We start from the raw sequence: 23,487 nt of genomic DNA on the forward strand, positions 1-23,487 counted from the left end.
TGTCCAATCGAAATGTAAGTACATAGTTCGATAGGAATAGCAGGCCTACTTATGTACTACTTACAATGGGGGAAATAAGTATTGAACACATCAACATTTTGTCCAGTAAATGAATTTCCAATGAGCCTATTCAAGTGAAATTTGCACCAGACTTTGGTATTAACTCGAAAAATCCACACAAAAAATCTAAACATTAAAGTCCATATTTAAATAAAGTTATGTGTAATAAAGTGGAATGAAACAGGAAAAAACTATTGAACACACTAAGAAAAAGCAGTACACCACAGCAAGGAAAGGCAAGGAACCAGCTGAAAACCATAACTAATTAGGAGGCAACTCTACCTCCAATCTGTGCTAATTAATGTCAGCTGGGTTAGAATATATTGATGGGCTATAAAAGTTTTTTTTTTGTTACCTATGGTTGGCATTTATATAGTGCCTTTATCCAAAGCGCTGTACAATTGATGCTTCTCATTCACCCATTCATACACACACTCACACGCCAACGGCGATTGGCTGCCATGCAATGCGCCGACCAGCTCATCAGGAGCATTTGGGGGTTAGGTGTCTTGCTCAGGGACACTTCGACACAGCCTGGGCAGGGGATCGAACCGGCAACCCTCCAACTGCCAGACGACTGCTCTTACTGCCTGAGCCATGTCGCCCCCCAAGGTGCCACACAAGAAACATCTAATGATGGGTAAAAGTAAAGAGCTCTCTCTCGAGACCTTCGCAACCAGATTGTTGCAAAACATGAAAATGGAATTGGCTACAGACGTATTTCACAACTTCTGAATCTTTCAGTAAGCACCATTGGGGGCATTATCCGTAAGTGGAAGCAACATCACTCCACCATCAACCGGCCACGCACAGGAGCTCCTAGCAAGATTTCTGATCAGGGAGTCAGAAGGATACTTAGAAGAGTAGCCAAAGAGCCAAGGACCACTAGGAAAGAGCTCCAGAAAGACTTGGAGGCAGCAGGTACAACTGTGACAGAAAGGACAGTAGGCAATGCACTCCACCGCCATGGCCTCTGTGCACGCTCAGCCCGCAAGACTCCACGACTGAAAAAAAGACATGTTGAAGCTTGTTTAAAGTTTGCCAAACAACATTTGGACAAGCCAGTGAACTACTGGGAGCATGTACTCTGGTGAGATGAGACTTTTTGGCTGTCACACAACACACCATGTTTGGAGGAGAAATGGCACTGCACATCACCCGAATAACACTATACCAAAAGTGAAGTTTGGAGGTGGTATTGGCAGACTTCATATCATTGAAGGAACAATGAATGGAGCCATGTACAGAGAGATTCTTGAGATGAACCTGCTGCCATCCACCAGGATGCTGAGGATGAGACGTGGGTATAATATGCCTACTTGATGTACAAAACATTGAATTGATAGTGTAATGCATTTGCATGTTTTGATCAGTTCAAACAGGACCTTAGTTTACAGGAACTTTTACATATTGTCACGATTGCGACCGAGATACCACTAGCAGAATGAGGCGGACAGGGGTCGAATGCAGGCCACTGATAACAGAGGCAATCAGGCTCGTAATCATGTAACAGGCAGAAGTCCCAAAGTGAGAAGGCAGTGCAAACACAGGGCAATGGTACAGAAATAGAAACCAAAAAGTCCAACAGTCCAGATAAAGTTTGGTAAAAGGTAATCAAGACAGAATGCGGCAGAAAACCAGGAGTCGGGGTTCAAAAAGTGAGGAAGAATACAAAGCAGGCAGGTAGAATATATATTCTTAACCAAGTGGCACTAATGTAGGAAGCCATCATGGATTGGCTGAATTCCAACCAATGAGTTTAAATGCCTTGCACTCATGCTTAACATGTTAACTCCTGTATTGTACATTAGGCTACATTACAGTTACTTAACTGACACTTTTGTCCTAGGCAAAATGCTGCCCCATAATAATGGTTCTTATCTGCTTATCCCTTGTGAATCACTTTATATTCTTGAATCCTTTTGACTACATACTCTAAATTTATTTGAGTGGATATTGATGCATGTGGCTGTGCCTGGTGCGCTTAGAAACATGATGGAGACCAGCCAGAATGGAAAAAATGACCATTCTGCTTTGCTGTTTTTCTGAGCTATGTCTAGGTAGCTTGCCATAAAGGCCATTTGGAGACTCCAAAAGGACACATGGTAACTAAACGATATTATGGGTGTTATGACAAATACACCCGTGTAACAGTGTTATAATTCCTCCAGATAGATTATAAGTAAACAATGGATAATATATCAATGTTCCTCGTAGTTAGCTTGTTTTTGGAATTAGAAACCATTATGGATTCCTTTGCTGGACCCTTGTCATGAAAAGAATACTGAATTTACCCTGATTCCTGTCATCTGTTGATTTCCAAAATGCAGAGAAGATGAGGTCCCCCCACACTTTTACCACCCGACATGTTACAAAATAAGGAACCGTTGTAGCTAAAACACTGACATTGTAAAAGAGTTCATACAGACTGTGAGTTGTAACACTTTCAAACGGTATATCTTAAAGTATAAATAAAGTATTTCTCTTCTTTAATAATTAATCCACAAAACCAATTTTTTTTACTTAATCCACAAAAAAGGTAAAAAATGATATCATATGTTATGATAATTTGCATTATTTGCATTAATGTCCATATTCAAAATATAAAAGTTCTGAAATTCTATTTGAATAAAATGGTGAAAACGAGAGACGTCATTTTCTGAGAAGTTCTGCCTTTTAAATCTACCTTCAGAAGGTCACTGCACTCAACCAGCACAAGACAGGTACATGTATGTTCAGCAGTTATAGTTCCAACCATCTAACTTCTCTAAAAACAATGTCTCCCGTCACTTTTTTCCAGCATGTGTATTTGAAATACACATGATGCCTTGTGTAAATAAGACTGTAAGTTGCTGTAAGGTATATCTCTTCACTAGGGTAGGGTACTGACTCCTACAGACCTTCAAGTCTTTATGCTAAGCTAACACGTTATGCTAACATGGAAATTGAACCAGTGAATGCACAAATGAAAATGAAATCGAACATCGCATCTCGTCTGGGTAAGTCAGAAAAAGGTATATTTCCCAAAATGTTGGTGTTTTGTGACACTAAAACCATTTAAGTGCCATCATGTGGTGCTGCTGGCAACAGGCAGCACTGGTATAGTCTGGAATTGATACCAGATTATGGGCATAGTAGGTAACCACAAAGGAAATTCTCATATTTATTGTGCAGTCCATATGTATTTGAACAGTGGTACAATTTTTTGTTATTTTGGCTCTGTACTCCAGCACATTGGTTTTTAAATGAAACAATGAATATAAGGTGACCTTTAATTTGAAGATATATAGATCAATACTGGATAATCTGTGTAGGAATTACATCTCTTTTTATGCGTATATTTTTTACCCCCCATTTTAAGGGACTGAATTGGAATCTTTCGGTATCTAGTCTTGATTCTCGGCTTTTGATTGTCTTTAGAGTCTGTTAATTCCAAATCCAATCCACTGGAGTACAAAGCCAAAAGAAACAGAAACAGAAATTATACAACTGTCCAAATACTTATGGACTGCACTGTAATATTCAGTCTTTCTGCAGTCAACATGCATTATTAAATCATCTATATGGGTGACTCAGTGTATATATCTGTGATGGATTTCAGTTTCAGCATTCTCATTTATGGAGCCTTACAAAAACAGAATGAGTAAACTTGCAAGAGAATGTTAATCTGGCCACATGTCTCAGAAGAAAGGTGGTCGCTTCGGATTAAAGAATTAGGACAAACAGTTCTTTTGTTGAGGCCAACAGACAAAAGGCTATTTACTGACCCAACACAATACCTCTGTTCTTCAGCAAGCCAATGTGCTTAAAGCATTACATCGCAAACCAGCACAGAGGACTGCCAGCCTCACATTGCTCATTTATCAAAATGCAAGATGTCCCTTCCCTTGTAATCCAATGGGGTAATTGTGACCAATTAAATGGTTTTGATTGGACAACTGGAATGGCAGTGAGCTTTAGCAGGCTCAGGACCGTTGACCTGTTTTATAGTTCAGCCAACCATCCTAGGACTTGAAACGGGTGGGGAGAAGAAAACAGACTCAAGCAAGGACGTCAGAAAACACATACTTCTGTATGTAGATAAAGGAGAGAAAAAACAGGAGTAAGAAACAGGGAATCACAGTCCATAACTGCCACTAATATGGCTGAGAGGACTGATGCAACCCTGCTGGACCTGGTAGGGAGTGCATCACTGACTGGAGTGGTGGAGATCATCGGCGGGGCAGGAGACATCCAGTCCCTAGTAAATGTGGCAGAAGCCACAGCTGACGCTCTGGAGGAAGATGATGATGGTGATGTGTTTTTTTGCAAGAGTGAAAATGTTTCACCAGGCATCAGCCCTCGAATTGCCACACTGGCACTGGGACCTAATAATGCGGACACCAGTGAGCCTGTCACAGAGCCTGTCAGCAACACCAGCCCTTTGGAGACTGAAGCTCTGTTTGGAGCCAGCTATAGCAGCGCTGACCCCCTTTACAACCAGAGCAAATGTGTGCAGTCTGAGAACAGGGGCACTCCCCTGAATCTGGTGGACTCAACTAAACCCCTAGAGGATTCTTGTATACCCACTGCCCAAAATCCAGGAGAAACTGAGGCAAAAAGCTCAGCAGGTTTGCCAGGATTGGTGTTGGTCCCCCAAAAAGGTAAGGAGATGCCTCTCATCATGCCTTTAACTATGAAAAAAAAAAGTTAAAGTGGTTAATTGCCATGTCCTTTCATAGTGACATTGTTTTCTACAATAAGGCATTTGATCAGGACTTGCACACAGCTGTTACAGTATATGTGACTAATACAGCTACAGTGGGGTGCAAAAATGTGGGCACCCCTGGTTTAAATTTATGTTACAATGAATCTGTATGTGATTGAAAGCAAACCTGAAGTCTAAATGGTACAGCGTTAAACAAGTTTTTCTATGGTTTTATAAATTATATTAAAAAAAGGAAATGGGCCCTGTGCAAAAGTTTTGGAACCCTTTTGGATTATTCCTTGTTAGTTTTTAGCTGATGATTAGTAAGGCCCACTCTGTCTAGTGTTAACAATCATGGGTTCCTATAAACAGAATTTCAGAATGAAGATTCCACCAAGAAGGAGAAGGCTAGAAAATGTTTCAACCTATCTATTTCCACTGTTCCACTGAAAATTAAAGAAAAAATAACAGTTGAAGTCAAGGCATGGTCTGCAAGACCAAAAAATATTTCACATAGTTCCACTGTATTCTGGTTAGCAAGAAAATATTTGGTAACGGATGGCATATAGCCAACGAGTTCAGTTGTTCATGCTTTCACTCCTCTGTGATGCCAGATCTCATTAATATATATTTGTAACATTTGTATCATATTTATTCTGCATCATTAGCTTTGCAATATACTACAATTATGTGGCACCTTACTGTAGATAACCCTATTCTTTTATAAAATAACATAAATGTTGTCATGCAAATTGCTTGGGATTCAAGCCTTCAGTCAACTAAATTCAAATTCATTTTTACCCCTCCACTGGAAAATATTGTCCAGTTCAGATAGAGGCAGATAGAGAGATCAGGTGCTCTTTTCCAGTATAAAATGTTATAACAAATAATACCTTGATTGTTAAACATTAAATTAATACAATGAAGCTTCTTTAAATGCACTCAACATTTTCTTAGAGATTCCAAATAACTGTAATTACCTGTAAAAGAATCATTTAAAATGGTGACCTGTTTTGAGAACTGAAGGCTGATTGCTGCTACAAGCTAACACTGCTGCTTGGCCTCTCCTGCATTAGGGGAAGAAGAAGTGACATCGATGGACCAGATGGCACAGGAAGTGACACTGTTGGCTGCCTCAGTACCTGTGCTTGAGAAGGAGGGTCAGGTGAATGGGGAAGAGAAGGCCCCCATAGAGGGGCCTGGTGAGGAGCTTGTGAGTGAGAGCCAGGATGAATTTGAGGAGGATGAATTTGAGGAGGAGGAAGACGTGACTGAAGGTGCGCAGCAGGAGAGCAGCTTGGAGGGCTCTCACAGCTCACAGGGAGTCCAGTCATCTGGAGAGATGCCCCCCAGGGGCAGCCAGAAAACATCCACGAGCCACCGCAGCTCCGCCAAGTATAACACTGTCTCTTACCGTAAAATCCGCAAAGGAAACACCAAGCAAAGGATCGATGAGTTTGAGTCCATGATGCACTTGTAAAAAGTTACATACAGTTGTGTTCAAATAAATAGCAGTGCGTTAAAAAAGTTAATAAAGTGCAAATATTTTTTAACAGTTTTTAGTTCAATATTTCAAATGTAGTGGAAACATTACACATTAAATTCCAAATCAAAGAATTAGCTAATCTAATTCTGCATTAGTCTTTTACAGGAAGCAAAGAAAAGGAGTATTAATCGGTTCAAAAAAATGGCAGTGTCGACATTTTTCTCTTCAAATTCTCTTCAAACTGTATAAACTGAATACATTTTTCAGAATTTAACTTCACTCTAACTTTGCTTACTCGTGTGTTTGGGGTCATTGTCTTGTTGAAACACCCATTTCAGGGGCATTTCCTCTTCGGCATACAGCAACATAATCTCTTCAAGTATTTTGATATATTCAAACGGATCCATGATCCCTGGTATACGAACCCAACACCGTAGTATGAAAAACATCCCCATACCATGATTTTTGCACCACCATGCTTCACTGTCTTCACAGTGTACATTGGCTTGAAATCGGTACCTGGGGGTCGTCTTACATACTGTCGACGATCACTAGACCCGAAAAGAACACTTTTACTCTCACTAGTCCACAGAATGTTATGCCATTTCTCTTTTGGCCAATCGATGTGTTCCTTGGCAAATTTTAACTGATTCTGCACATGCTGTTTTTTCAACAATGGTGCTTTACGGGGGCTTCTTGCTGATAGCTTAGCTTTGATCAAACAGCACGACTGTAACAGCACTTACAGGTCATTTTAGATCATCTTTGATCTTTCCGGAGCTGATGAATGGCTGAATCTTTGCCATTCTGACTATTCTTCGATCCGTTTTAACAGTAGTTGCTCGTTTTCTTCAGCGTGTTTCGGGTTTTTGTTGCCATTTTAAAGCATTTGAGATCATTTTAGCTGAGCATCCTATAATTTGCTGCATTACTTTATACGTTTTCCCCTCTCCAATCAACTTTTTAATCAAATGACGTTGTTCCTCCAAACAGTGTTTGGAACAACCTATTTTACTTAGCAATTCAGAAGGAAATATATTTTTTAACAATGTGTGAAACATTTGCTTCACTTCTTCCTTAATAAAGGACAATTAATGACACCTGTCTTTTCACAGAATGAATTAATTCTCTAATTAAACTCCACACTCCTATTATTTGGAACACACCCCCTTCCAAAAAATCAATATCAAATCAATCAAGTCAATTACTCAGAACAAGCAGCGTGCATGTCATGACAGTTGGGTCTGTTGTTTTTCTATTACACTACTACATCTACTACTAATAACAGTGGTTCATCAGTTTACTGATGTTGTACTGCTATTTTCTTGAGCACAACTGTAACTGGTGAAATGGATGAGTTGTATGGCTTACACGAGCCAGTGGTAAGAGAGAAGAGAGGAGACCGTTTCAATTCAGATTATCATAAAAAATGTCAATAGTCATGCTTCAGACTGGAATATTACACTGTTAGTTTCATAAGCTTCACATGCTTTGACAGGATTAATATTTTTAACATTGCTCACACATAATTATGTACATGTCACACAGAGAAGGAGTAGATTGTGACATATTGTTGCTTTAGTTGATTCTTACTGCATGGTTCTACATCGTAAATGAAAATACATATATTTTCACCTGTTTTTAATTAACTTTGTTGTCATATACAGGTTTCAAATACAGCATAAGAGGCTCAAAATCTAACTTAATCTAAATAAATAAAGGGAGTGGGAATTAAAATACTATGTTACCATATGTTATAACTAAACTGATGTAAACATTGGTAGTGGTTATTTCAATAAAATTACATTGAGATATGTGCGAGATATGTCTTGAAATGGCTTGAGATACACGTCTCACACTCAACTATTTCACAGAGGAGGTGAAAAATGTTTTTTACTATACGACCTAAACTGGGTTAATACCAGAATGGCATTCCTGAAGATCAGATCTACCATTCACCTACTTTTCAAAATTCAAATAGTTTCATAAATATGTCAGATTTCATTAGTCCAGAGTAAGAAATATCTTTCATCTTCTTTCTTTCTCGCTTGAAATTAGTCTTTTTTCCTATGGTAGAACACCTTTGTGGGGCGGCATGGATGGTGCAGTGGTTAGCACTGCCGTCTCACAGCAAGTAGGTCCTGGGTTCGAATCCCAGTCGGCTGGGGCATCTGGAGTTTGCATGTTCTCCCCGTGTGTGTGTGGGTTTCCTCCAGGTACTCCAGTTTCCTCCCACAGTCTAAAGACATGCAGGTTAGGCTGATTGGAGACACTAAATTGCCTGTGGGTATGAGTGTGTGAGTGAATGGTGTGTGTGCGCCCTGCGATGGACTGGCGAGGGTGTATTCCTGCCTTCACCCAATGTATGCTGGGATAGGCTCCAGCCCCCCTGCAACCCTGTTCAGGATAAGCGGGTTAAGATAATGGATGGATGGGATGGATACAACACCTTTCTTTATTGGACATTATATGTAGTTGCTTTGGTTTTGTGCCGCTTCCTGAAAGTCTGAAACATAACTAAAGATATAAAGTACAGGCAATACATATGTACACTCGGTGAGCAATTTATTAGGTAGACCTATACACCGGCTTGATAATGCAAATATTTAATCAGCCAATCATGTGGCAGCAACTAAATGCATAAAGGCAGGTACATGTGGTCAAAAGGTTCAGCAGTTGTTGAAACCAAATATCAGAATGGGAAAGAAATGCGATCTAAGTGACCATCGAATGATTGTTGTTGGGTTTGAGTATCTCATGCACTGTTGATTTACACTTACAACAGTCCCTAGAGTTTGCAGAGAATGGTGTGAAAAACCAAAAACATCCAGTGAGCAGCAGTTCTGTGGGAAAAAATGTGTCAGAGGAGAGGGCCAGACTGGTCGAAACTGACAACAGGGTGACAGTAATGCAAATACCCATGCATTAAAACGGTGGTAGGCAGCAGAGCATCTCTGAACACACAACATATCAAACCTCTAAGTGGATAGCTTACTGCAGCAGAAGACCAATAAGCCTAAAACATGTCTAATAAATACCTAATAAAGTGCTCACTGTGTATGTCTCAAGCAAACAGGATGCATATGCTTACACAATAAGGATAACTATACATTTGGATCACCACCAAAGCATTTCATTCAGGCACAATGATAAAGTATCTTCAGCCAGGTTCTTTATGGGACAGACATCCTACCATCCTGCATACATTACTCAATGACAGTATGGCATCTATGTGCCATATTTTCCGGCTGGCATCTGCCATGTTGCATGCTGCTGTGCTGTTGATTTGGCATTTTCCGAATGATCCAAATGCCTCTGGTAATTTTGGCACGCCAAAGCGGCAGGAGAGCCGCTGCTCTGGCAGTCTAGAGTGAGCAGCTCATTCCCAATTTGGTATAGCTTATTGCAATTTTCTGGTCAGACAGGTCCGCATTTTACCTTTTTGCCACCCACCTGCTCAGCCCACATCTAAGACACAAGTTTCAGTAATTAACAGTCTTCATTAGATAGTATGCTGTTTACTTTGTCTTTGATATTGCGACACCGTCTGGACCAAATTTGGCACATCACATGACTTGGGCATATTTCAGACAACAAAGAAAAATAAGGCTTATTGTTGTATCTTTGAACACAAATTCTTTGTGTCTTTGTGAACTCCAAAATGGTTGGCACTGCAGTATATCATCAATGGTGCACCGATTTAAGTGTTTTTCTGCTGACAGCAATCTTTTTTCACACAGATCAGTGATTTGCAAATAAACCTTAGCTCCTCTCTCATTAGCAATGCATTTTTGTTTTTCACACCATTCTCTGCAAACTCTAGAGACTGTTGAGCACGAAAATCCAAGGAGATCAGCCGTTTCTGAGATACTTAAACCACCCTGTCTGTCACCAGCAATCATTCTGATATTTGATCTGGAAAAGCTCAACCTCTTGACCACATCTGCATGTGTAATGACAGAGATTTTTGCCTGAGTCCATGGTGGGATTTGCACCTCTGCCTCTTACTCATTTGTTAGACCAACCCTATTGTGAAAAGCTAGACTTGTACATAAACTCCAACATTTCAAGTCTTAGGCAGGTGTGAAAATGTTATCAAATTTATCAATGAACAAAATGCATGAACAGAAGGAAGAAGTGAATGAAGAAAAGAGAACTAGCCACAGTTCTTCTGTAGATTTAGGCAGCCTGAAATGCTTGACTTGATGACGTTGAGATCAGGGCTCTGGGGGGGCCATACCATCACTTCCAGGACTCCTTGTTCTTCTTTATGCTGAATATAGTTCTTAATGAGATTGGCTGTATGTTTGGGGTTGTTGTCCTGCTGCAGAATAAATTTGGGGCCAATCAGATGCCTCCCTGATGGTATTGCATGATCGATAAGTATCTGCCTGTACTTCTCAGCATTGAGGAGACCATTAATTCTGACCAAATGCCCAACTCCATGACTTCTGACATTGAACTGTCTTCAGCAACCTCACCTTGGAAGAAGAGTTTGGCTGTTCCTCACCCAGTTTTAACCCTCCTACACAGCTGTTTCGGTTTCAGTAAGTGATTGTGTTTCAACCTACATATTAAATTGATGATCATTAGCTCCTGTTCGTTCTAATTCATTAATCATCCACCTGACTATATGCCTACAAATTCCCTGACTTTGTGCAAGTTTAGCTAGAAGAATTGATGCTGGTTTGAAGGCAAAGGGTGGTCACACCAAACATTGATTCGATTTAGATTTTTTCTTCTGGTCACTCACTTTGCATTTTGTTAATTGATAAAAATAAACTATTCACATATCTATTTTTGAAAGCATTCTTACTTTACAGCATTTTTTCACACCTGCCTAAGACTTTTGCACAGTACTGTATGTGCGGTCAGCCTACCGATAGATGGTATATAGATCTAATTAAAGAACTTTATTTCATGAAGATTTCAAGAAGTACTCGTTCACCAGAAACTTTCACAGTACTCACAATATAATGAATGAAAAGAAAATGCATCATTTACCTTTAACAAACTGTATTAATTTACTTCACAACAGGGTTGTATTGTAGAACATCTCAAAAATAGCATGCATGCTTATCAATGTATTTTCAATATAACTACAGTATATAACCTGAATTTGGCACATCACATGACTTTGGCATATTTTATTAAAGTCACAAAACAAAGAAAAATAAGGCTTATTGTTGTAATGACAGCACCTTGACCCTCAGTGTGATAAAAAAAGAAAGTGCAGATAAAAGTTACCTATGGAAAAAAGCAGTAAATTCCCATTTGCCACTGCTCTTTAACCGTTTTTATACTAATGAGAACAAACAAAACATTCCAATTCAGAACAGAAATATGTACGAGAAACATAACCAAAACCTAACCATAATTCCCTTGCATATGTGCACTCTGCCGAAAAACCTACAAATGTTTAGCTGGGGCGGTACCCTTTAGGTGCATAAAATTGTACAGCTAGCCAACAATATACAATTGATTTGTACCTTTTTTGCTTAGAAAATGTACTCATTTGTACCCAAAGAGATCATTACTGCACTTTCAGGGTACATTTGGGAAATTTTGTCAGTGTAGGACAAAAATGTACCTTTGTGTATGATAAAAAAACTGTACCGACTATGAGGAAAAAATGCATTGTTTTTGTTACAAATGTGTGCCCACAGTTTACATACATCCAAAGTATATACAATGAACTCTCTTTGAACACAAATTCACATTTTTCCTTAATGTAACCTAACTAATCACAAGCCATGGAGTGGAGAAAGGGGGACTCCAGTTCTCGTCGGTCCAGCATTATGAATGTGAACATTGTCAGGATGAGCTTGGAGTGATATTCCAAAGTGGGGAGGGAGTCTTTGTGAACCCCAAAATGGTGGCACTGCAGCATATCATCAACGGTGCACTAATTTAAGTGATCAGCAATATTGTTTTTCACATGGATCAATGATTTGCCAGTATACCTTAGCTCCAGCCATTATGGGGTTCAATTTATCCCATCACTGTTGTTTAGCAGCAGACTTATCCAGCACTCCTTCCATTAATAATATAATTACATCTGCCATCGCGACTATGTATGAGTAAATAACCACAGCTAAAGGGTCATTGTAACTGATGTGTGTTACACAATGTAGCAGTTACTTTGAGTTCATTATACCCTGTTTTTAAGTCTTCAAGATGCACAATAGAAAAAGAAAAAAGGTAGAAAGGTAAAAAAAATATTAAGACTGCCCACCTGCCACGAATATATTACACACACACACACACACACACACGCACGCACGCACACACACACACACACACACACACACACATCACCATGCATTATTAACATTGCAAGCAGCATTAATATAAACCTTATTCTGAAAGGCAGGCCTGGAGGAGTGGATAATGACAAGGTTCATGGCTTTAAGTCTCTACAGGCTAGGCCTGTGTCTTTGGTCCTGGTCACTGTGCGTAGTAGTGTGTGAAGTGCCACTTCTGAAACTGGTTGCTTGCGTCACAGTCATTCAGGTGAAGGCCCTCGCTTTGGACGCCAGCTTCCAAACATGTGCGCTTCGCAATGCTCTGCACAATTAAGTGGTCCACCTGGCCAAGGGGAAACAACTGGTTGTCAGCATCACCACAAACATGCCACGCTAGCCAAATAAATAACCTTAGGATTGCTCTTCAAATGTTCTTCACACTCAGGGCAGTTTGAAAAAGCATACGTTTACCGAAACATTATTTCCAGTACTACTACAAAAAATAGCTTGAACTCCAGGAATAATTCAATTAATATATGACAATAAGACCTTGAAAAAGCATTTGGTTGAAAATGTAGAGGGCGGTGTGTCCCTGAAATTAACCCATGCTGATCTGCTTTAGCAACTGAGTGCTTGAGCTGCAAGTAAATCCCCCAAAATATGAATAGGCATGATCCTTTTGCATTATTTCCACTAGATGGCAATAGAAAGCCATCAGAATGGAAATTTGCAGCAGTTGCAGAATACAAATATCAGGCACTTAATGTATACTTTATATTCTCTTCTTATATTATATATATGTATTATTATGTGCAGAAGCATTTCTTATATAAAAATATTACACACATGTATTGCATTATGAAATGTAATGGCCTCTTTCACAGGCAACTGGGTAGAGTGATATTTTTCTGATTTGTAAAAAATAAATATTGCAGTGTATTAAACCAATGGGAACAGCACAATTAATGCAGCAGGCCCTGGGAACTTGAATCTACACCATTTTGATTGTAACAGTTACCTTATAAGTATCACTCCTTAAACAAAAATGTATTGCTCATGAGATGTTTCAAGCCATATAGAGCGGACAGACTATGCACCCAGCAGAGATTTTAGTACTTGCATGTGTTTTTGCAGAGTATACATGCAGTATATTATTCCAGACAAAAACTATGTTTCAAGTGAAAGTATTGAAACATGGAGGAAAGAGATAAATCTAATAACCACATACTTAGCCATCTCAAGTAAGATTAAGCAATCTCACTTGGCCAGGGTTTTCCAACACACACTGCTTTTAAAAACGGTACCTTTCCCAGCCATGCCTTGTAAAGAAAGGTGTTTGCCAGGCAAGTCAGTTGGGTGGGTTTCTGAGAATTTGAATTCTTTCTCAAACAGTCTGACGACTGAACCACACGCACATCGGTTTCTTGGGATGTGGACTTTGCATATAAATTCTGTGAGACTCACCAAATTAGCGGTGAGGATAAGTGATTTATGACGCCAGCGCAGGTTGGAATTAGTGATGTCGCATGGCTCCACGGTCACGCCCGCTCTCAAACTGAGCACTCCGATGCAGGACTGCTGCTGCTGGAGATGCCTAATCCACGTATGGTTGAAGAGCTGACTCTGGGGGCGATGAAAATCAGCCAGACAAAAAAAATGACCCTTCGATCTATAAAGAGCTAAGTGCCTGAGTGGACTGCATGCTCGTCTGCCTTGTAAAGTCAACTGATTTGGTGCTTGCTTACCTCATAAAATGTAACACTGTTCATGTGGTTCATGATTCAAAATACACAAATGGAAATGATTTCAGTTTTAAAAGTCCCATATTGTAGAAAAAGATTTGTGGATTATTAAGGGATTGAAGGTGCTATAAAAACACTGGGAAAGTATCAAACACATCGCACACTCCCCAAACAAATCCACACAATCCCTATGGAGGCAATGTACATTTAAATGAGCCGTTTGGGCCTCTGTGAAGTTATGACATCACAACGATACGCTCGTTTACTTCAGCTCGGCCCAGCTTATTGCTGAAACAAATCCAAGTGCTCGGCAGGCGGGGTTCAGTTTGTTAGAGCTAGCCAGCCAATCAGAACAGAGGTTCACAGATATCAATGAGCCTTAAAGTCACTAAACAGCCTGTTCTTGGTAAAGCTCAAGAGTGGCACTGGAGAATGGACATGCAAAACGGCATACTGTACGATGTACGATATGGGACCTTTAAAATACATGCATTAAAAAATAACCGGAATATACCAAAACTAGCTGCCCTTTAAGTACTAGTGCGAGCAAGAAAACATGGTAGCACAATGTATGTAAGATAATGCAATGTAATGACATAAAAAACATGATGTGCTCATTAATCCAACAGATTGATTTAAAAAGGAAAAACATATATAAAGTACATTTTATTAAGCTTTGAATTATGGAATCAAAATTGGACACAGCGACTTTAGTTATTTAGTGATTACCTGCTTGCTAAGATCACAGACGTCAAAAGAGAGGATGCCTTTCTCCAGAGCCAAGCATTTTCTTGCTCCAAGATTGAAAATCTGTGAAAGTGGAGACAATTTAGCATGAAATCTCTGCATCCCAGCACCACCTAACTGTTCTCGATAAAATCGAGCCCATGGCATAATGATGACACTGATTTGAAAACAAAGCTGTCAGTTCATCCAAGAGAACAGTTAGAGGCAATGAAATAAGCTCCCTCTTTGTTTGGCACCCATCAAGCAAGACAGTCTGCAACTTTAAGGAAAGAAAAGATTCTTGCAAAAGGAAAACACTGACAGCTGTGAGCAAGCAAGGGCTAACATTTTAAGATCTACATTTATAAAACAAGATCCCTCCAAAACATTTAGTAAATTTGTGGACATTATAACTGAAATGAAGGCCAAATCATAACTGAAAACCACAAACAATTTTGGCTTGTATTTACTAACATTGCTGTTCAGATCTCAAAATACAATGTTTCCAATATTGAATATCTTTTGAAAACCTGCTCCAAATTGACAAGTTGATTCACACATCATCTATGTAAACAATATTTACACTATGCAGCAATCAGACAATCAGTAGTCTGAACTTCAACATTTATAAACTTGTCCTTGTTTTGTGCCATTTATTAAGGGAAAAATACATATTTGTGGTTTGTAAAAACCAGCAAACAAAGTTGCATGATTGCATCAGATCATTGCTTTAAGATATACTTCACATACACACAGACACACATAGACACACACACAGTTTTCCACAATTAACTCCTTTACACCTACCAATCCCTGTGCACGAACAGGGGGGGCGTTGATTTCTGGGTACACATTTTCCAGGTACCATCTGAAACTCTTGCATTGCAGCTTCTGTCTAAGCTGGATCTGCTCAGTAAGGTTTCCAATGTCAATGATTCTCTTGTCCAGAAGATGGTGGTATCCATGACCATAGAACACTTCCTTGTACTCGTCCAGCCAGACCTCAGCCACCCGAGCCAGGTTCCGCTCCACAGTTTTCTGTTTATCCTTTGGGAACTTGTAGGGGTTCTCAGAGCGAAAGATGTGGCCCACCCTGGAGCAAGGGATTATCTCGATCTCTCCTCCGCACATCCAAATCTACCACAAAAATGGGGTCAAATATGGGGTCACCTTAGGTATTTGATTAAATAAAAGGTAAGATTAAACGGTGGTGGCACACGGGTAAGGCATCAGACTTTTGTTTGATGCAGTTGCACACCGAAGGCGTACCGAAGCTGAGTATGGCCAGTGCACGAAGGAGTGGGCCACCGCTCCGAGGGCAGGGAGGATAGCTGCATACGAGCACCCCTGATTTATTGTTTAACCAATCAATCTAACAGGCCACAAGAAACACAAGAAACACAAGAAATCTAGATAAAAATACCAGGAAATAAAAGCACGTATGTACATATTTTGACCTCAAACTCAAATGTCTTCAGTGTATAAATAAACTAAAGAAATTGACCTTGCTGTTCCAATACTTTTGGAGGGGACTGTACATCGGCAATTGAAATGAATAGGGTATAATTGGCCCCCAAAATGTGAAACAAATTTAGAAGAAAATAAAAATAATATATATATACAGTACTGTGCAGAAGTCTTAGGCACCTGTATAACATTCTGTACAGATAAGATTCTTTCAAAAATAATTCAAATGTACTATACATTTTAGTCATTTGGCAGAATAGTTAAAAACTATTCTATATAGTCAACATTTTTTGTGACCACCCTTCGGCATTAAAACTGCATCACTTCTCTGAGATAGCCAAGGCTGTCCTGCAGTTCTATAAGACAATCAGCAGGGAGGTTGTTCCAAGCATGTTGGAGAACTTGCCACAGTTCTTCTGCAGACTTTGGTTGGCTCCTTGGTTCTGATCTCAGACAGCCTTGAGTTTTCATGTAAAAAGTAGTCAATTGCTTACAGTAATATGTTACTTTTTAAAATTAAATACCAAAATGTCTCTGTAAAATTAAATATTTTTGAAAATGAATATTTGGAAATCTCAAATGTACTCTCTTATACTAACACACACAAAAAAATAAACATATATATATATATATATATATATATATATATATAATAAAGTCTAGGGTGCCTAAGACTTCTGCACAGTACTGTATATTTACGGTTTTTACCTTGAAAGACAGTTCCATGTTTTCTCCACCCCAAACATCTAGGCCTGGGTCATAGGTCCCTAATTCATAGAAGTACTTTCTGTCAATAGAGAAAAGGCCTCCCGCCATGACTGGACACCTGTGAAAAAAACCAAAATTAACTTCTAAATATGATAATATTTAGACAGTGGCTCAGTACCTGGGGTGGCCACCTCTCAAAACCATATGGCACCTTTTGACCAGTCATCCCTTCTCTATCGGTTACCCTCTCTGTTTTTACTGTACAGCTATCTGTACAGGATAATTTTCCATTAGCATTTAACAGTAAAATATACCTGGTTACAGAAAAAAAAAAAAAAAAGAAAGACAGAATGAATGTGACGTGTTCTCACATTCAGCGTCAAAACGAAACACGCGTGCATTATCAAGAGCAAACAAAAATTCTTAACTTCTGCCCAACACTGCATTTATTCAGCAGCAAGCAAATGTGCATTCATATGCCTTATGAAATTCTCATAGGACTTGTAGGATTTCTGTTGAAGTCCTCACAAATGAAACTATTTTGCCTGGAAGTGTCACTTCTGGATTACATTTTCTCACACACGGTTGATCAATGAGCTTCAAATTATCTGCTGCGACTACAGGACATGATCTGTGCACTCCCAGTTCACGCATTAACATTTCACTCCTGTACACTTATTACCACAGGCATATGAACAGCAACACAGCATTAAGCCTCACCTGATTGGGTCAGAATCCTTCAGTTTATCCCTTTTGATGACTTCCTCTGATAGAGTACTCCAGCTGAAAACCAGGGGCCATTTGAATATGCCTCTTTGGAAATTGTCAACTAGCACATAACTGTGGGTAAAAGAAACAGAATAACAGAACACAAATGAATACTGTTCAACTGACACTTGCAAGATCACAAACAAACCAGTTCTTAGGCCATATTACAAGAAGAATATGAATATTCCTATGAATACTGAAAAAATGTTTGACATAAAATAAATTGTGAGTGAAAATGATGACCGGTCAAGTGCAGTATTACAAATCCAAAGTCAGTAATTATAAGATGAGAAAGACCAAACCAGTCTCCTTTGACCCCTTAAGTATCGCCCCTTTTCTTGACACAAGTTTAAAATGCATTAATTCATTCATTATCCTAACCCGCTTATCCTGAACAGGGTCGCAGGGGGCTGGAGCCTATCCCAGCATACATTGGGCGAAAGGCAGGAATACACCCTGGACAGGTCGCGAGTCCATCGCAGAAGTTTAAAATTACATACCCAAAATAAAATAGTTACTATTCTTGAACCCTATTCTTGACTACAGGCATAATCCTGGTCTCTTCTGAAAGGTAACCTTTGCTTACCCAAGAATTACTCCAAATATTACTGAAACACAGTGTTTTCAAACACAGTGAAGTGAAAAGTTTGTTTTCTCACTGAAAATATTTTCAGTTTTTGACTGGATACAGATTATTGTAGCTGTGGCTGGTGTGCTAAGAAACACAATGGAGCCAAGTCACAACACTGCACAAATCCCATTTCAAATTTGAGGACAATATCACCAAAAATGAGAATTCTGCATTGTCTGCATCTATGTCCAGGCAGTTTTCCAAAAAGGACATTTGGAGACTCCAAAATGACACGTCACTTTTAGCTGTGAATTTAGTCGTCACTTCAATAACAAGCCTGTCATCAATTCTTTGATGAGCTGAAGTTATATTGAATTTTTCTTATACACAGATGAGGGTAACCCATTTTCTTGAAGTAAATTACAAATGCTGTTCAGACACTGTTGTAATTGGGCACATTGTGTTCGAAGAGCCTATACAAAATTACATTACATGAATTACATTTGGCAGAGACTCTTATCCAGAGTGACGTAGTTTATTAGACTAAGCAGGAGACAATCCTCCCCTGGAGCAATGCAGGGTTAAGGGCCTTGCGCAAGGGCCCAACGGCTGTGCGGTACTTATTGTGACTACACCGGGGATCGTACCACGACCTTGTGGGTCCCAGTCATGTACCTTAACCACTACGCTACAGGCCGTCCATCCAAGATGTAGATAATAGCATTTCTATGTACAAGTACTATTGTAGAAGTATACAATGGCAAAAAAGACATCATTGATAATTCTTCCAGATAAAATTCTAAAAATCTGTGTAGCTCTGCACAAGTCTGAGATGATCTGCCTTGTTTTTTAAGATTACTTTGGATTTTAAATTTAGCAGTCCCTGCAGCAGGAGAGCACTGACCAGACATTCTTGGCAATTGGCAGATTTGTTCTCGTTAGGTAGAAATAGTAGGACCTCAAGAAAGAGTAAGTTTAACTTGGTCTCTGGAACATTCTGTAATCTTGGCGGATTAATGTTTTATTTATTTATTTAATTAATTTTCATCGTAATACATACATTTACATTTTTCTTCTACACTGTCAGTGTGAACATAACATTGATGTCATTGTCCATCAGCCCAACCATACAAGAGGTTGGTTAATGAACTCAAAATTTCATGAATTTAATTTTTTTCATTAGTTGAAAAATATACAGACAGCATATACTTCTCTTTGATGTGAAAAGTCTGTAAGAAGACAACACCATAGCTGCAATTCCTCACATCAATAGCATCAATAGCACCATTCCACAGGGTAATTACCTCATGTCTTTGTCATTAATGACTTCAATAACAGGGCAGGCTACTTTTCTCCTGTCCATATATACTCTATCCAACAGAGGCTCCAGCCAGCCCACGTTGCACTCAATGTGCGAGTCAAGGAAAGTTAAAACTTCACCTGGAGAGAGAGCAAACATCTTTAGGAATAAACCTGTGGAATTGGGCAAGCCATTGCCTTTTATTACCCAACTTCTACCACACCTCACTCACGTATATATATTCAATCATAAATGAACAGATGGCCAAATAATAAAATGAGGATCACTAGAATAAATTATAAATAGCAAGTGCACAGTAAGCACAGCAAACAGAAATTATTTGCAAAAATACAGTAGGCCACTAAATATACACATGTGAGCAAGAGGATATATTAGCTGTCATTCCACAGCAAGGCTGTTTAGTGTTACTCGTGTTGCTTGTTGCTTTTCCATAGCAGTGGTATGGTTGCATCCTGTTATTCTCTCAAACCGATTCTTTTAGTCCTTCTAATCCCCTTGGTCCTCACTGGGCCAGTTGGGGGGAAAAGAGTCATGGTCACTGACATGGGCAGGGTTATCAACAGGTAGACTGTAATCAAAATATGGACATTGACTGGGAGCATGTTAACACTGAAAAGGCATTGTATGGCTGGAAATGAGGATGACACCCTACTAGTAGAAAGAAACTGAAGGGCATCGTGAAGCATTTTGTAAACTACCAATAAATCAATGCTGATAATGATTGGTGGATGCTTTCATACTGGCCAAACTTCTGGGATCTCTGCGTGAATTGCTAAGTATCATTAGTCCATTGGTTTTTACAAATGAATTGCATGACTGGTAGAGCTCCTCTTTTTTCCAATGAGTAAGGTGACGCATTTAATCTTATCCCTATGATATGATCCCTCACTCAGCCTAGTGATGTGGCTCTTGGTGCGTGGAAGTGACGACTTAAAAACAAGTGCCTTACCGGTAGCAACAGCGGCTCCCGCCAATCTGGCTCGGATAAGACCCTGTCTCTCCTTCAGTCGGACAATCCGTACTTTGGGAAACTGTGACATGTACACGTCTAGACTGTCCTTGAGGTAGTCTATGAACAAGGAGGGGAGAAGGGCAGAATTATCCTACTTTAACAAGAAACAAGTTTAGAGTGTTATATGATGTGTGTGCATTACCTCCCAACTGCACTTTTTAAAAATAATCATATAATCTCAAGGATTTTTATTTCTTCAAATGCTATATCCTACTACTTATTTTGATGAATTTTCTTTTCTTTTAATGCTTATATCCTTGGAATTGTATTACCTTTACATGTTGTTCACAATGTTGTTCATTATTGGTGCATGCATACCCCATTTGCTTTCTAACAATCTTATTCTGAACTTTGTGCACTATTGTAAGCACTTAAAGTTGTATAATGTGGAATTCAAATAAGGAGCGTTGTTATTATTATTATTACCTTTGGAGCTGAAGTCATCCACCAGAATGATTTCTTTCAGAAGGTGTGGTGGGGAGCGGTTGAGAACACTGTGGACAGACCTCAGCAGGGTGGACCATACCTCATCCACAAAGCAGAAGATCACACTGGTCGTGGGCAGGTCGTCATGAACCAGATTCTCTGAGCACCTGAAAATGGTTTATAATGCAGGGTGGTTACTCAGTGCTGTCCACCCCTATTCACTCAGTCTGACGGTGTACATTCACCCCATGGCTTCAAACTCACGCTTGAGGTCTGGTATCTGGTATAGCCCGGTCCACTGGAATCTGCTCACTCAGGTAGACGTTAAAATGGCCCTCACTCCACCGTCCACGCATCTCTTCCTGCTTGTCAACAGGCACGACAGCGGGTAGTCCAAACTGCCCAATGGCGCCTTTGTCCCTCGGCTTTTGGGTCATATCCATCTGCATCACACTGCGCAAGACCGATTTTCGCACCCGTGAGAAGTTCACTTTGATTTCCACTCTCTGAGGGACCACTGATTGTGGTGTTGTTTGCACTTGGTGTTTCATTTTGTCAGGGTCAGTCTTGCTGAGCGCATTATTCTGTTTGTTGACCAGGTTGACTATATTTTCCTTTTCCTTTAAGTTCTCTTTTTCAGACTTAATTGGTTTTGCCTCCTGTTTTGTGTCTGTGGGAGTACTGTGTTGTTCTTCATGTAGCGTGTTATCGACGACTTTGTTCTGAGTCTTGGAAGCCTTATTTGATATAATTTCATTCGTTTGCTCAGCAAAATCCTCATCACGGTTTTGGCCTTTTTCTTCCTGCGCGCCAGGTGGCGCTTTCGTCAAATTTGGTAGCTCAACTGGCATCTGCCTGGGGGCATTTTGTAATAATTCACTTCTGTTGAACGATAAAGTTGGCGCTGGCAAATCCTGCTTTGTGGGTTCTGTGCCATACTTGTTTTTCAGCATTACTGCAGTTCCACGGATGGGTGTTTTGGTGTTAAGAATTGCCTGAAAATTCGCCGTTTTAACGTTCATTTTGTTAATCAGTTTTTCGTCATTCATTGCAAGTACAGATTTTCCGTCCTCAATTTTATTAACTTCAATTTCTTTTCTTTTTATCTGTGAATTAAATTTATTGTCCTTAATTGCCGGCCCAATGTTTCGTTTTCTGTTTAAAACATTTACGTTGTTACCATCTTTGTTTGAAAAGTTCAACTCTGTTTCCAAGTCCCGATCAACTTTCTGAATTGAGTGTTTAAATCCTTCCCGATTCATTACATTTGCTCGCTTCAGGGTCTGTTGTTTGCCCGCCTCCCTTTGTTTTACAATAATTTCTTTCAAGAGCTGACTGTTAACGTCATTGATTGAAAGCTTAAGTGCTGCCATGTCAAAGAGAAGCCATATGACAGAGGCAATGAACACGAAACCAAGTACTCTGCCACTACCTCGGAAATATTTTCTAACCTTCATCGTCTTTCTTTTAACACCCTTTGTTTAAGTTAAGTTCCTTAAATAAAAATGAACGCGCTAGACAATGAAGCAGTTCGTTCTCTGTACAACTGTAATGCTCAACTGTGTAATAGCAATGCCTGCGTGGCATCTCATACGAGGCTTTTGGCAACTTATCATAAATCTCAGAAATCGGAACACATTTCACAGTGAAATTTATGCAAAACATACCACAGAAAATATTCTAATTTTACTTTCGCAAATGGTTAAAGGGTTTCTTATTTGAATGTTTACCTCTTGTGAAAGCCAACGTTGTTCACGCCACAAAATATTTACCCTGAATTCCATTTGTTCTTAAAACAGTTGCTACTTCAAAGTTAGTTTGATTGGTTAAATTCTTCCCGAATATACCACGGATCTCCACGGATTTTGAGTCAGAGCTACATTTCTTGCCGAGTGAATTTGCACTCACTGCCCTACCTGTGCACTTTCAGAAAATTCACTTCCTTACGGAGGTAGTGACTGTGTATGTCCTGTTAGTTCACGGACATTAGCTATAGCTGCGCAGCTACACCGAGCCGTATATCATGTGGATACGATTAACTCGTCATATGTGGGCTCAAGTGGTGACTACGTACTATGTGCATATTACCGGATCCATGTCATTACAGTTTTGGAGGATTCGCCAAGTATTTACTGTATGGACTGATGTCCACGTCGACCACGTTGTGTTACACGTCGACTATATGAATGGACGCAGTAGTGGCACAATGGAAATTTGTATTCGTTTATCGACCTGTATGCTGCGCAGATTTGATTAATCTCTCTCCCT

The 23,487-nt window shown here is 39.6% G+C and overlaps 2 protein-coding genes across 2 annotated transcripts; one reads left to right on the forward strand and one right to left on the reverse strand.

Moving 5' to 3' along the window:
- The first annotated feature begins 3,936 nt into the window (after window positions 1–3,936).
- On the forward strand, window positions 3,937–8,047 carry LOC133124971 (uncharacterized). Its single transcript, XM_061236602.1, has 2 exons — window positions 3,937–4,703; window positions 5,824–8,047. The coding sequence occupies exons 1-2, from the start codon at window positions 4,202–4,204 to the stop codon at window positions 6,225–6,227; spliced, it is 906 nt and encodes a 301-aa protein (XP_061092586.1). The 5' UTR covers window positions 3,937–4,201; the 3' UTR covers window positions 6,228–8,047.
- A 3,080-nt stretch (window positions 8,048–11,127) lies between these two features.
- LOC133125049 (polypeptide N-acetylgalactosaminyltransferase 5) lies at window positions 11,128–23,183 on the reverse strand. The gene is made up of 10 exons (XM_061236749.1): window positions 21,484–23,183; window positions 21,220–21,386; window positions 20,731–20,850; window positions 19,765–19,900; window positions 17,842–17,961; window positions 17,122–17,239; window positions 15,754–16,083; window positions 14,950–15,030; window positions 13,943–14,101; window positions 11,128–12,821 (listed from the first exon to the last, which is right to left on the reverse strand). Exons 1-10 carry the CDS (start codon window positions 22,674–22,676, stop codon window positions 12,681–12,683), a joined length of 2,565 nt encoding a protein of 854 aa, XP_061092733.1. The 5' UTR covers window positions 22,677–23,183; the 3' UTR covers window positions 11,128–12,680.
- Between the last annotated feature and the right edge of the window lie 304 nt (window positions 23,184–23,487).

The sequence above is a fragment of the Conger conger genome, chromosome 3, assembly GCF_963514075.1.
Source record: "Conger conger chromosome 3, fConCon1.1, whole genome shotgun sequence".
Lineage (NCBI taxonomy): Eukaryota > Metazoa > Chordata > Actinopteri > Anguilliformes > Congridae > Conger > Conger conger.

Coding starts and splice junctions, on each gene's coding strand:
- LOC133124971 (XM_061236602.1), top strand. CDS start 4,202: ATGGCTGAGAGGACTGATGCAACCCTGCTGGACCTGGTAGGGAGTGCA. Junction 4,704..5,823: donor GGTGTTGGTCCCCCAAAAAG/GTAAGGAGATGC, acceptor CTCCTGCATTAG/GGGAAGAAGAAGTGACATCG.
- LOC133125049 (XM_061236749.1), bottom strand. CDS start 22,676: ATGAAGGTTAGAAAATATTTCCGAGGTAGTGGCAGAGTACTTGGTTTC. Junction 21,387..21,483: donor CCAGATACCAGACCTCAAGC/GTGAGTTTGAAG, acceptor AACCATTTTCAG/GTGCTCAGAGAATCTGGTTC. Junction 17,962..19,764: donor ATTAATGACAAAGACATGAG/GTAATTACCCTG, acceptor TTTTACCCACAG/TTATGTGCTAGTTGACAATT.